At 46.1% G+C, this 13,984-nt stretch overlaps 1 protein-coding gene across 1 annotated transcript in view; it reads right to left on the bottom strand.

The window, feature by feature from the left end:
* The window catches only part of BCR (BCR activator of RhoGEF and GTPase), a 132,481-nt gene that overhangs the window by 65,570 nt on the left and 52,927 nt on the right, over positions 1 to 13,984 (bottom strand). The window contains exon 2 of the mRNA XM_090062162.1: positions 5,357 to 5,541. Coding sequence (XP_089918288.1) covers positions 5,357 to 5,541 — 185 coding nt within the window. The remainder of the gene's footprint in view (positions 1 to 5,356; positions 5,542 to 13,984) is intronic.

Genomic DNA, 13,984 nt, shown 5'->3' with positions numbered 1-13,984 from the left:
TGGGCAAAACACTCTGTGCACTAGCCTCAATGAAGTGCCTTGGGCACTTGCAAGTTTGTTCCACTGAAACATTTTCCAGTACTGCAGCTGTGAGCAAAACAAGTCACTTTGCAAGGTGCAGCAAGGAGAGAATTAATGTGATGTAAAATACTGGTACACAAATGAATTAATTTCAATCCTCTACCAATATTTTACAGGATTGAAATTAATTCCCTGATCCCTGTGCTGACATTTCTTTCCGTGTGCCAGCCCTGACACCTAAAGATTATTTACACTGAGGAGGGTCACTAAGTGGTGCAGTTGTTGCAGGCAGAAGTGCAAACCAGTGTTGAGACTCCTCTACTAATGGTTTTAATGGACTAGACCAGAGCTAAGGTCACAAGAACCACAGCCACCAACTCTTCCAATAAGCATCAGCAGACTTTCCTATACCCTATTTCCAACAAACCATTTTATCATCTGCACCTGGAGACACAGGAACTTGACTGCTGATTAGCACCCTTCCCACCACAGTAGCATGAGGATATTAGAGGGACACTGCAGGAATTCCTTCCTTCGGATGTCCCATCACAGCCTGAGCATCTTCTCAGTCACAGGTTTTTGCTATCTGATTTTCTTTATTTCAAAACACCTCTACTGGCAGGTTAGGGGGTGGGCCAGTAAAGGAAAGTAAAGGCTTTTGAGACTGGATCTCTCTGCATGCAGTTAAGGACCAGGATACAACTCCAGACTGAGGAGTTTATGGCTGTTCCTTCTTGCTTCAATTAATCCACAACACACTTAAGGCTTGGCGGTGCTACATTGGCTAGCACCACAACTGAATGAGGTCTGCATGTTGTGACAGACAACAAGATGAACATGAGTCACCAATGCAATGCCACAGCTGGCAGAGCTAATCAAACACTGGGATGCATCTACCGAGGCATCTTCAGCAAGGCTAAGGATGTCATCCTCCCGTTCTATTCAGCCTTGGTGAGGCCGCAGCTGGAGTATTACGTCCAGTTCTGGGCGCTGCATTTCAGGAAGGATAGGGAGAAGCTCAAGATAGTCCAAAGGAGGGCCACACACATGATTAGAGGTCTAGAGAGAAAATCGTATGAGGAGAGGCTGAAAAACATGGGACTGTTCAGCCTGGAGAAGAGAAGACTCAGAGGGGACTTGATGGTAGCCTATAAGTATATCTGGGGTGTACATCATGGCCTGGGGGGCATCTATTCACCAAGACCCCCAGATGGAGGACAAGAAATAATGGACACACTGATTGAAGATCACTTCAGGCTAGACATAAGGAAAAACTTCTTTACAAGTCGAGTGCCGAGGGTTTGGAACAGGCTCCCCCCCAAAGTGGTACAGTCACCCCCCTTGACGATCTTCAAAAAGTATCTTGATGCCCACCTTTCCTGTCCAAGTGCAGAGAGGCTGGACCTGATGATCTTGTAAGGTCCCTTCCAGCCCCTAACATTTCTGCAACTATGAAAAACTGTGCTGTGCGGTGCCTTTAATAAGTCACAAAACTAACAAAGAATGAAATATGTCACTGAACTAGAGTCAACTGCCCTTATGGTTATCAGGAGAGGGAAGCTATTATTTTTTTAAGTTATATTAAAACAAATCTTTAATCTAGAATCAGCAACTGCAAATCCCCTGGTCCCACCAGCACTCATGACAACCTAACATGATACCTCACAGATTATGGACAACTTCAGATCTCTCTGAAGGGTGCTGAAACAGGAGAAGGTTTAAGTAATCACCTGGGAGATGCTTCCTGTCCCGAAAGTAAGCTAAGGTAGAAAGCAGAAGATTTCAGAAATAAACTGCTGGTGAGAGATAAGGACTATCACCAAGCATGCTTTGGTTTTGTGGGACACAGGCACATCTTCGATGAGGAAAAAGGTGTTAAAAGCCATGGATAAAGCAGTCTTAGCATAAGGGGAAAGCAGACATGAAGAAGACAGGCTGACTAAGCTGGCCAGCTCTCAACAAAAGGCAGGATGGAAACAAAGAAACCCTCATTTAGCATAAAAATCAAGATGTCAAGAATGAAACTAATCAGGGCACCAAGGGATATGAAGAGAAGAAATTAATTGTCAACATGAGGAGCCTGTGTAATAAACAAGAGGAATCAAAATTACTCATTTATGAGCACATATTCAACCTCGACGGTATTACTGAATCCTGGTAGGAAGATTCACATGATTTGAATGTTAAAAATCACATGCTAAAAACTATTTAGGAAGGACTGAGTAGGTAAAGCCACATTAAAAAAGGCACTGCTGGTTTCTGAGTCCCTGACAAGTCAGAAGCAAATGAACGTGAGTGATTCTGAATTAATGTTCTAAAAGACAAAGCACAAAAAGGGGTACAACCTGGTGCTTGGTGCAGACCAGAGTCACGCCCAGGGCAAGAGGACCCATCCTGGAACACCTCTCTAAATTATACAGGGGCAAAAAATTTGCCTGGGGAATTTCAACTTGAGGAACATACACCAGAAGTCTCCTGCTGGCTCCGGCCTCGAAAATGCAAAATATTGTAAGTCTCTTAAGTCAAACCTGGAAAAAGTAACAGAATGCAGAAAAAGTACAACTCAATTAATAAAGAATTAAGGGAGGTAATATAATTAATACCAATCAGCTTGGGCTTTTGGAAGACAGATCTTGTCAAACTAAACTTATATCCTTATTAGATTATAAATTCAATTAATAAATGGTATAAGATGCATTTATTTAATATACTTAGATTGCTTAAAGCATTTGACTTGGTACTGCACAGAATCTTGATTAATAACCCACAACAATGCAAAAAATCAACATGGCCAACAATAAAGGCTAGGAAAACTATAGGTCTCAGAAAGTAATGATCAAGAAGAAACCATCCTTGTGTGGCTGCTTCTACTGTGGATCTGACAGGGATCAAATCATGGCTCTGTGCTATTCAACATTTTTATTGGTGCTTTGGAAAAAGCACAAAATCTTTACTACTGATAACGTTTGCAGATGACTGGAGAAGTGGTAGCTAATGAAAAGGAGAGGTCAATAGTACAGAGTGAGATGAACTGTTTGGTAACCTTGGCTCTGGCAAACTGTATGCATTTCAATACAGGCAGTCATGTGTCTAGGAAGAAAGAATGCAGGCCATACCTAAAAGGATAAGAGACTCTTATCCTGGGCAGAAGCAACTCTGGAAAGGCTTGGGAGTCATGAGAGATAATCAGCTGAACAGGAACTGCTTTTAGTGCAATGCTGTGGTCACAGGAACAAATACAATTCTTGGAGTGATACACAGGGGGAACATACCAGTAGGAATATAGAGGTTATATTACCTATGTATTTAGCACTGTGTAAGCACTACTGGAATAATGTGTCCAGTGCTAATGTTCCTGCTTCCCATTGTCAAATCTTGAAAAACAATGGGGAGGATTCAGAGAGCAACCATGATAATGAGCACAAGATTGAAAAAATATGACTTGATGATCAGGGATTTCAAGAGCTCTTATTTAGCTTCTCAAAGAGACTTGATCAAAGACAATAAAGTACCTACATGGAGAACAAAAATGAAAGGCTCTTCAGGCTAGCAGACAAATTTTTAACAGTGACAGTAATTCATCATGGGAACCCCTTACCTGGATTTGTGGTAGATTCTCCACAAGAGGATTTAATATACACACATTACAGACAGAAAGACATTCTAATATTATAAAAACCTTAGTTTTTCTGTCTGTCCGTAACGCTTTAGTCGCACTCTGATTGGTTGCCTCGCACCAGAGTGCTCCAAGAGCATTCCAGAGAGGAGGCGGTGGCGCGGCGCCATGACAGCAAGGACCAAAGGGAACAGAGAGGACGGAGTCAGGAGTGAGGTCAGAGCCACTGGCCTTGCCCCTGCCCCCCCTCAGTCCCCGCTGTCATGGCGGTGCCATCCCTCTCTGCCTCCAAGGACCAGGGCCACAGCAGGCCCTCAGTCCGCACTGGCCTCAACCCCCCTCCCCGCCCTCAGTCCCTGCTGTCATGGTGGCGCTGTCCCCCCCGCCTCCGAGAACCAGGGCCACAGCAGGCTCTCAGTCCCCACTGCCCTTCCCCTCCCCCGGTCCAGGCCCTCAGCACTGCCATGCCACCAGGGACCGTCTCCCAGCAGGGCCAGAGCAGGGGAGCGAGGCCAACGGCTGGAGCATGGGTGCGGGGGGCAAGACCAGACCCAAAGTGGCAGGGGGAGGGGGGAAGAACGGGGCCAGGGCCAGATGCGGGGCCGCGTCCCTGCCTGGTTCCCACCCCCCATGATGGTAGGGACTGAGGGGCTGGAGCAGGTAGGTGAGGCCAGCACTGCTGGCCTCACCCCGCCTCACTCTGGCACATGGAGCTGGAGGCAGATCCAACTTTGCTGCCGCATCCAACAGCACCCTGCGCTGCTACCTCTTGGGGTGCTGACAGCTTAGCACTGGCCTTGCCCCCCCACTCTGGTGTAGGGGGTGGGGGACGCGCAAAGGGCCACAGGTGGTGCGGTGGTACTGCAGGGTGCTGGTGCTCTGCCCCCCCCAATCAGTTATGATGGGCAACGGCAGGGACAGACTGGGACAGCAGTGTAGGGAGGGCAGTGGGTGCCCCCCCATCATTCTTGAAGGGCATTTGGCCAGTAGACATAATATATACATATACACTCCACTCCCTAAGGTTTTTCTAAAAGATAAGCTTCAGTTCAAGACCAAGTACTGAATCTGAGGTAGAAAGTTTGATGGTTTCTGTCACGCAGGAAGTCAGATTAGTAGATTTTAAGGCCATTGTGATAGTTTAATCTATTATAGATGGTCACATTAATAGCTATTAAGTGCAGATAAAATTTTTCACCAAAAGCAGGTCCTTCATGTACACGGTCACTACACTTAAGAGCTTAGTAGGTTGGCAGTTTTAATTCCACCTGTCATCCAGTGTTCAAATTAAAGAGATTTTACCATGTTTAAATGCTTGTCAAAGCATGTGGTTATCTACATGCAATTCAAATGCTCTTTCAAAACACATTCCATAGTACCACTACCATGTACTTCCTAGGTATAATCTTCTTACAGCTGGTAGTTGAGAGAGATTCTACAACCCTGATTCATTAAGCAACCTCACTGATTCACTAGGGTTGTTTATATCAGTACAACTGAAAAAAACAAAAACCTGGCCCCCAAATTTGCAAATACAAATCCCTAGCGAGACAAATATATGAAAGCCATAAAGGCTTCCAGACAGCCACTCACAGGTCAATCAGTCCTTTCCACACTAGCGGTCTTAGTTCTCATCTGTTGCTGATACATCCCCTTCCTTGAAACACTCTCCCCTAAGCCATGGTATCTTCAGGCAAAGAGATGACTAAAAGGACTCACTGATTTTGTGGACTCCAGAGACCCTGAAGAGAGGGTATCTCGGCTGCCCCGACTCTTGGAACTGAGATGTGGCGATGATGACGGTGAGTCATCAATGTAGGGCATCATGTCATGGTGTCGCCGCTGTTCTTCGGCGCGGTCAGCATCATAGGCATAGCTAGGTGGCGTCCCACTGAATGAAGCATCTGTAGAGAAAAACCTATATTAGACACAGAACAATGGGGTAGGAGAACAACATAGGCTGGTCTGCCAGCTCCCTTCCTCAATGCCTGGTGATGACACTTATTTATCAACATTCAGTAAATGCAGGATCATCGACAGTTAGACATATGACCGTTCCAGGCCCAAGTTTAACAAATTTATGCTGTAACTACAGACCTTATTCCACCCCTTAGCAGCTACAATAGAGCTTTTCTGTAATCTAACAAGTTCTTCCTTGTCTAATCATTGTCTACGCACCTTCATTTTTGCCTTTATTACCAAGTGTTAAAGATTCCTTGCAATACTTTTATAGGGCTCCTGTAGTTACTTGCAATTCAGGACTATGTTTCCTCAATCTTGTTTTCATGAGCGCAGTGGATTAGGGCAAAGAACTTCATCTACTCAGCACAGCAGGGATTGCACCTTCACCAATTCAGCAATCAGATGGATTTTATAGACTTACTGACCAAGAGGGAAATTTCAGGTTCTCCTCAAACTGCTTCCCTGTGCTCCTGTTCCTGAGCTGAAACACTAAATGACAAGTGCACAAACCTACTACTAAAACCTCCCAATGGGGCCCCTGGGGAATGCCCCTAACTCCTTAGTTTTGAGCTTAACCCCTCAATTGCAAGGAGAATCAGTTCAACTAACACTCGCTTCATCCAAAGCAAGAGAACCCCTGCAGAAAAGACTGGGGGCAGGACTCTGGTTTGTATCCTGCACTGAGTAAGGACAGAGAAGCCTGCTCTATGTATTCTGTTAAGGACACAGCTCGCTCTACCTGTCTGCCATAGCCTCTCCGATTACTCTGCATAATGCAGAAAGGAGGACATCCAGCCACGGGCAAGGGACAGCAATGGGCAAGGGTGAGTGAATGCTTGTCCCTTAAGAGAGATCCAAGCCATTATGTCTCTTGGGTAGTACATAGGCCTCAATTCTCTTCCCAGCATGGGTGACTGATGCCGCCTTAGTCGGGGGGGGGGGCACATGCCCCCCTCCACTGACTGGGGGGGGCCTACCCTCTGGCGATCTTGTTGACTGGGGAGGGGGAGATCCCCTGTGGCCAATCACGAGCTAGCCGATCACTGGGGCTGCTTCCTGAAGTGTCACGGCACTCCACTTCCTCACTGGCGCTTTCAGGGGGGGCACCGGCACTCCTACCTGCCCCCCCACCCATTGCCTAAGTGGTAAGCATGGCTGGTCACGGGGTGCATGTGCACCCCCCTACATCTCCTATGCGTCGCCATTGCTTCTCCAGACTAAGGCCCCCAATTGTTCAAAAATACCTGTGTGCAAACAAGAATGTTTAAGCATGGGCCAGTGAGCATGGGACCTGAATGTGCAGCATTGCAGCTTACTTTCAACCCTCTCTCTTTCCTTTACAAGTGTCGCTGCCCCCTTTCAAAAGGGCATTGCAGGGGAAATGGGAACCTGCAAAAGAACAATGAAGATTTCTATAAATCAGCTTAGTCTTGATCCCCTGTGAAGTAACTAACTCTCCTTTCTAGCTTCAGAGGACAGAAGAGGACACAGAGGACAGAGCCTCCTGTTCAGGCCTGGGGAGCTTTTTATGAAAGCTGTGCATTAAATTCAGGCTGAAATATAAAAGGGTACCAAATCTGCCTCCCCTTCACAAATATTGAGGTCCTGCTAAGGAAGTAAAGCTCAGCAGCTGCCAGACACACCAACAATTCTGCCAGACAACTATCAAGCCCAGGGTGGAAGAGTAACATTTTACAACCCACTTCCCTCCCTCACAGCCATCTCAATGACTTACTCCCACAAAGGACATGAACTTTGTGAGAAAGCAGTAAAAATTTAGATCTAAAGCCAATGCAAAAACAGGGTGCTAGTCAAGGTATTTATAAAAACAATACCCTTAGCACCCAATACTACATTTGCTGGAGAAATTATATGTACTAGAAATGACTAGCTCTGAGGCCTAAGCCTAGCAAGCCCATCCAGGTCCATGACAGTGTTATTTTAATAAGCCTATAGGGGCCCTGTGCTACTTAATCCCTTGAGGTGTCACCTTGTGTTTCCTGACAGCCTTGACACTGCACAAGAACAAAAAGTAAAGGCCAAATCGTGTACTTGGGAAATGCCTTTGCCCGGTAGCCTTCCAGATTCCCCAGTGGTCCCAAAGATGACCCAATGGTGTTGTTTTGTCTAATGATTGCTTAGCAAGAGTTTAAATAAGATTGTTTGATGAAGTCTGTGATAGCTGCTGCCTATAGTACAAACTCTCTCCTGATTTGCTGGCAGCCAACCACAGTCCACTATGGACTTCGAGAGGCCTTTAGCTAATGACAGGACCCAGAGAAGGCAGTACAAGCTCCCACGTGGTAGCGATAACTAGGCAGAAAGAAAGTTGCAAAGTCTTTACTCAGCCACAGGGAACTTCTTGTGAACATGTTACTCCAGAAAGAACCAGTGAGAAAGGAGGGATGCTGGCTTCTGTTAGCCCATCCATCACTTCCCTATTGCCAGCATAGATTTTTAATATCCTGTTGAGAGAGGCAACCGCTATGCTCCTCCAGGGAAGTCATCTGATTTGGACATTTTTCTAGACTAATAAGCTGGTAAGGTAAGTTATTTGCAGTTGAAGACTGGTGTTATCCAAACTGGAGATCAGGGATCTTATCCATCTTCCCACCTTGGAAGAGACAAGAATGCTCTTCCCCCTCTCAAAAAAGTTTCTTCAAGCCACTCCCCAACAGACCAGCTTCTCTCCAATACAAAGATAAAGGTGAGATTGTGCTGTTGTACAGAGATGATGGCAGGATTTTTTCTCCCATTCCTACACTTGCTAATTGTCAGTCTGCTCCATCTCCGCTCATGTAGAAATAGATGCTTACGATGTTTGGTATAACTCTGCTAATTTATTTTACACCAAGTTCCCTGTATTTTTTCTCCCCCCCTCCCCCCACTAGGGAACCATTTCCATGCTCTGACCTCCAAGACTCGCTTTAAATCCTCCTGCAAGGAAAGGCAAGCCACAGAACAGGGACTGGCAAGCAACTACAATTGTATCACAGGCTTCCATGTGACCTTAAAAGCCCACTCAGTCTCTGTCTCTCAGTTTGCCCAGCTGTAACATTAAGAGAACATGTTCCTCTCTTCCTCCCTTTAGTGTTTACCAAGTGCTCTGGGATCTGCATATTGGAAGAATAAAATATTATTACTGTATCCACATGGGGCCCTTATAGCTTTAAAAGGCTTTGTAGAGCCTTTCCACCTTGCCTTTCATGCCAGGCACAGAATCTAAAACTAACTATGTTGATTTTAACCAGTCTCAGAGCAGAAGCAACTTTCTGCTTTTATTTCCCGACATTCAATTCCTCCTGATGCTGAGACTCAGCGTAGACTTTTACAGTCTCCGATTGTTGCTGGGGAAACAAGGATATTCAGAACAGAGTCTGGCACAACACAGCATAGGCTGGCTGTTCAGCTCCAAGGCCCTCTCTGAAGTGGCTGTTGAACCCCACCAAGATTCAACCCATTGTGCTTTTCTATTTAGAGATTGGAAAGGCTCATCTTGTTCCACTAGCTGGGAGAGGGAAGGTGAATGGAGGATCCACCAGGCCCCCCTTCTCCCCGGCACATCCCGACCTGGCTGCTTAGGAACAGCCAGACCTAGCCCTTCTCAGTCTTCCCAACTCCTATTCAGACCCCCAGCAGATCCTCTGCTCTTCTACAGGCAGCTTACAAGAGACCCCAGTCTGCTCAGAAGAGCAGCAGCAGCTGCCAGGGAACACACAGATGGACCTTCCCAACACCCAGAAGCAGCCACTATCGCCTCCTTCAGGGAAACGCTTAGGAACCTTTCACCACTCCTGAGCCAGGTCTCCAGGGAAGAGAAGTCCCTTCACCCACCTCCTTCTAGTGACAGGTCTTGTCAGCTACTGGCAGAAAAAGGTGGAGGAGAGGGGCTTACAAAAATCCTGAATTCTGTTCAACTGACTTCATTTGCGTTCTGGTGCCCCATCATGAACTGGCCCCAGTGACACTCACCTCACTTTGCCTGCTTTCCATCTGCATCCTCCAAGTAAATGCTTTCATCTTCCTGAGCTCTCCCCCTGTTGCTCCCTTCTCTTGTGGTATCCTAATCTCAAGTCCCCTACTCCTTTCTTACAGCTTCCCTGTCCCTCCACCTTCCCATCTTGGTTTCCCTTGCTCTCCCCACTTCCTTCCCACACCCCCCAGTTTCTCAGTTCCACCTATACATGCAAGTCCACCTGGAATGAGACCTTCCCAGCACAAACCTCATCAAGATAGATAAGGCACAACCTTATTGTTATCCATTTCTTCCCCCACCCACACCATTTGTCATGTTATGCTCAATTGTTCCTCTCGCCTATAATTAAACTGTAAGCTCTTCAAGAGCTTTTCTTGCTAGAGGGGGAAAAATGAAAGCAACAAATGGGTCTTTAAAAGGCAGCTTCATCTTGTCTGGTCCACAAAGGCATGGCAAATCTTCATCAAGCATGCATAGTTACATGTTGGGTGGCATTAGGGGCATGTCAATCCTGTAACAGGGATGTGTCACTGCAGCAGGTGTCACCCTACCCATGCCTTGATCCAGCTTGCTCAAGTGTTGAAAATAATAATCTTATGCTAGCCTTGACTCCAGCATGCATTTGCCACCCAGAAATGTCTAAACCCATGTCATTATTATGAGTACCTGAGCTGAGTTATGCCTGCCTGTGTCAAAACACACCTCGTAGGACCTAGGTGGAAGGTAGGGGCAGAATTAAGGTGATCCGGGTACCCTGACTGTACAAATTAACCTGCTTGGATTCCTTTAAAGTTCAGCCTTAGTGCTTGTTATTAGGATAATTACAACATTTCAGGAATAATTTTTACCCTTACAGTTATTATCCTGTATTCTCAAATTAACTACATCATCATGCTTCAGATGTTTTGTTCAGCAATAAATAATAATATGGAATCATCTTATTTTTCTTAATCAGGAAAGCTGCTTGCAGGCTGGTGTGGGATTCAAACATAGCACACAGCTTAGCATAACAGAGGGGTGTGGATGGCTCACCTCACATTCTGGTAACATGGCTGTGCAAGATGTTAGGAAGATTCACAAAGGACTTTAAGAAATAAAACTATATGGAAAATGAAGCATTGTGTATTTCCCTTCTCAGTCTGCTTCCCCCAAAATCTCTCTCGTAGAGAAGACTGTTGGTATTTGGTGCTCTCTCCCCCCAAACTCAGATCCTCAAACAATTACTGCCAGCCTCTCTCTCCCTACAGCCAAGATCAAATATCAGAAGGAAAAAGACACATGCATTGACCATGTCAGATCTCAGTGGCTTTATTCTGCTCAGCTGGGTCAAGAGAAAGCTCTGCTATGATGCTAAACAGATTCGGAGGAAATTCTGCCCCTCGAGCTCTGTATCTCTTCCCTGCATGCCGCACATGTATTAGCATGTAAAGGAGCTGTTCAGTGAGACTTAAGCTTCCATTCAGATACAAAAAACAAGTTCATTTAGCAGCATAAATCCTATTAGTTTGCAAATCCATTCTTTGCTACCAGATGAGTGTGAAAGCAGAGGTTGAGGCAAGAAGCATCAGCTCTTAGCTTGCCCATCACCTCAAACACTTTACACCCCCACGATGCACAAACAGGGGAATCTCACATTGCTTTCATTGCACCTGGGAGGCTTCCTAGGAGACCACCTCTGTTATACATGTTAGGAACAGAGCTTTCATGAGAGAGACCCCCCCCCCCAGGCAAGCACCATGCTCCCTCACTCCGCTGTGCTCTGGGGTGCCAGCAGCTACTAGGATGAGGCAGAAAAGAAGGGGATTTAGCTAGTCTCACTTAGCTGGGGGGAGCAATAATCACAGCTGGAACACACTATGTTACCTCTGCAACCTTATACAGGCGCAGTGCATGCACACAAAGGAGGCTGAGTTAAGCAAACAGCTTCACACAGTGGAGTCAGGAAGCCTTTCCTCATCCCCAGGCATGCACAAGATGAGCTCTGAGGATGCACTCCGGCAGCATCAAGAGAAATACAGTAGTTCCAGCTTAAAAACAGGACTGACTGAGAAGAGTTTAGTTCCAATTTACATTCACTGAATTCCTCAAAAAAAATATAATTATTTAATTTGGGTCAGTATCCAACACCCACCATTGTGGTATCCGAGTATCATCTTGCAGCACCTTGCAGGGCAAAACTGGAATCAGTCACCTGTAGATTTTGCCAGTCTTCTTGCTCCCCCCTACTCTGTAAGGAAGGAAGCTACACTCATACTATAAATAAATAAAATGTAGGTGGCAGAAGTGCACCTTGGTCTAGTGGGTCTGGGGTTTCTGGAAGTTCCCCAAAGTTGTCAGAGCCCATGCCATCATTTTTACCCCAATAAAGCTCAGTCTTCAGCATAGATGAACTTTACTCTTGCCTCAGAAGCAGAGACCTTGACCACAGTCCTCATTTCAGAGCTTTAATTCACAGCTTTTTGCTCTACCAAGCCCAGCTCATTAAGCACCCTGAAGAGAAGAACAGAGACCTTTTATCTCCTATCTATTCTTCAGGGAGCCAGAGCAGAGGACAGGCTTGATGCGTTAGTCTGTGTTGCTGAGGAGATGCACTGCTGCATCCTGTACTAATTGACTTTTCCTGGGGGCTGAAGGCTTTGCGCCCAGGGAGACCACAGTGCTGTAATCCAGTCAGGAGCCGATGAGCATATACTATTGGGACCAGATCAATTGCCATGTTAAGAGACAAGATGCCCTAGATGTTCCTAGGATTCCCTGGATGGTAGAAAGAATTTGCTCACCAATGTTACTAAGTGAGGGAATTCAGTAACAGTGAGAAATCAAGGGGTGCTCCTGAACTGCAGGATAAAAACTGCCCTATTGGTGATACGTAGCTTCATAGATTCATAGGCAGAGGAGACTGCATTATGCCTGCACACTCTTCAAAAGATGCCAGCCAATATGACCCCACTTTGCTCAGTCCAGCTCCAGGCAGTCATTTTTCATACCTAGGCTGATTCTGACCAGGCGTCAAGTTTAATTTGCAACATTAGTTAAGTCACGCAGTGTCATCTAAATAAAGCCATGTTTCCCACCGAGTGTGGGTGTCAAAGCCTGGTTGGATGTAGGCAATGCAATGGTCCAGAGAGAGTACTGATCCTTGTGAAGCTCTGCAATGGTGCAGTGGCGTGCAGGGCTGCAGAAAATTTTGCTGGCTGTTTATTTTTGACACTGTTTTGACTCATTTTGAGGTTGAAACAGCAAAATTGAAGTGAAACGAAGGGCATCAAAATAGCCTCGAAACAAAACGAGGCTAGTTGAAACGTTTCGGAAGTCAAAATGTTTCAACCATAGTGCTGGGCATGGGAACTCAGCCTAGCTGGGCTGACTTCCCATCCCCAGCGCAAGATCCAGCAGGGTACGACGAGTCAGCCCAGCTGAGCTGCCTCCACACCCCCGCATTAGATTGCACCAGGGGCAGGAAGTTAGCACTCCCCACCCCAGCAGGATCTAGCATGGGGGATGGAGTCAGCCCAGCTGGGGTTGGAAACTCAGCTGAGCTGAGTTCCTTTCTCCATCCCCATGGTCAGGCGAAATGTCAAAACAGTATTAAAACAGCCTCGCTGTCTCGACAAAGCGAAACAGCAAGGTTATTTCGATTCAAAATGAAATTTGATACAAAACACTGTTCTGTCCAGACCTCGAAACTGAAGCTGGAACAGAACAGTGCCATTTTGCAAGGCCCTAGTGGCATGGCTTCCATCACTGCATCCCACCAGTAATCAGCTTCAGATAATTCACTGGAATAGTGTGAGTACTGCAATAGTTTCTCACCATGAACAGGACCTGGGAGCCCAGCTTTTTGCTGTGGTCACAACTAGTTTGTACCACTTCTTGAACATGTGGGAGGCATAATGCTTTTTTCCCCAGAAGGGAAAAAGCTCCACAGCTACCAACATATTTCTAAGCTACTACAATGCTCTGTTTGAAACTAACCTTGCAAAATACCCATGGATGTTGATGGTTAGTGATGCCCATACTCTATGGGTTGTCTAGAGGCCAACCAACAAACAACAAGGGCTTATCATAGCATGAAAGGCCCAAACAAACAGTAAGCACATACTATCCCCTTTGGATTTTGATTCATTAGGGCTTTATCAGCATCACAAGCTACACAGTTGAGGCTGCTTTGAGTCTCATACCTGGTGCAGTTAGTCTTGGACAGCACAAGCAGATGAACAGACAATACCCAGTGTACTACTCCCTGCTGCATTCTCAGTGGCCCTTTCACGCAGAGAAAATTCCTCCCAACTTTAAACAAAATATTACAACATTGACTGCCAGGGGGTGCGGTGGTGGTAAAAATTAATACGGGGGGGGTGGGGTGGGGAATAGAACAAATACTGAGACAGAGGTTATTAAAAAATAGA

This window comes from Crocodylus siamensis, chromosome 9, assembly GCF_052110815.1.
Source record: "Crocodylus siamensis isolate JL-2025a chromosome 9, ASM5211081v1, whole genome shotgun sequence".
NCBI classification, from domain to species: Eukaryota; Metazoa; Chordata; order Crocodylia; family Crocodylidae; genus Crocodylus; species Crocodylus siamensis.
The sequence above is the reverse complement of the archived record's forward strand: the minus strand, read 5'-3'. Positions and strand labels throughout refer to the sequence as shown.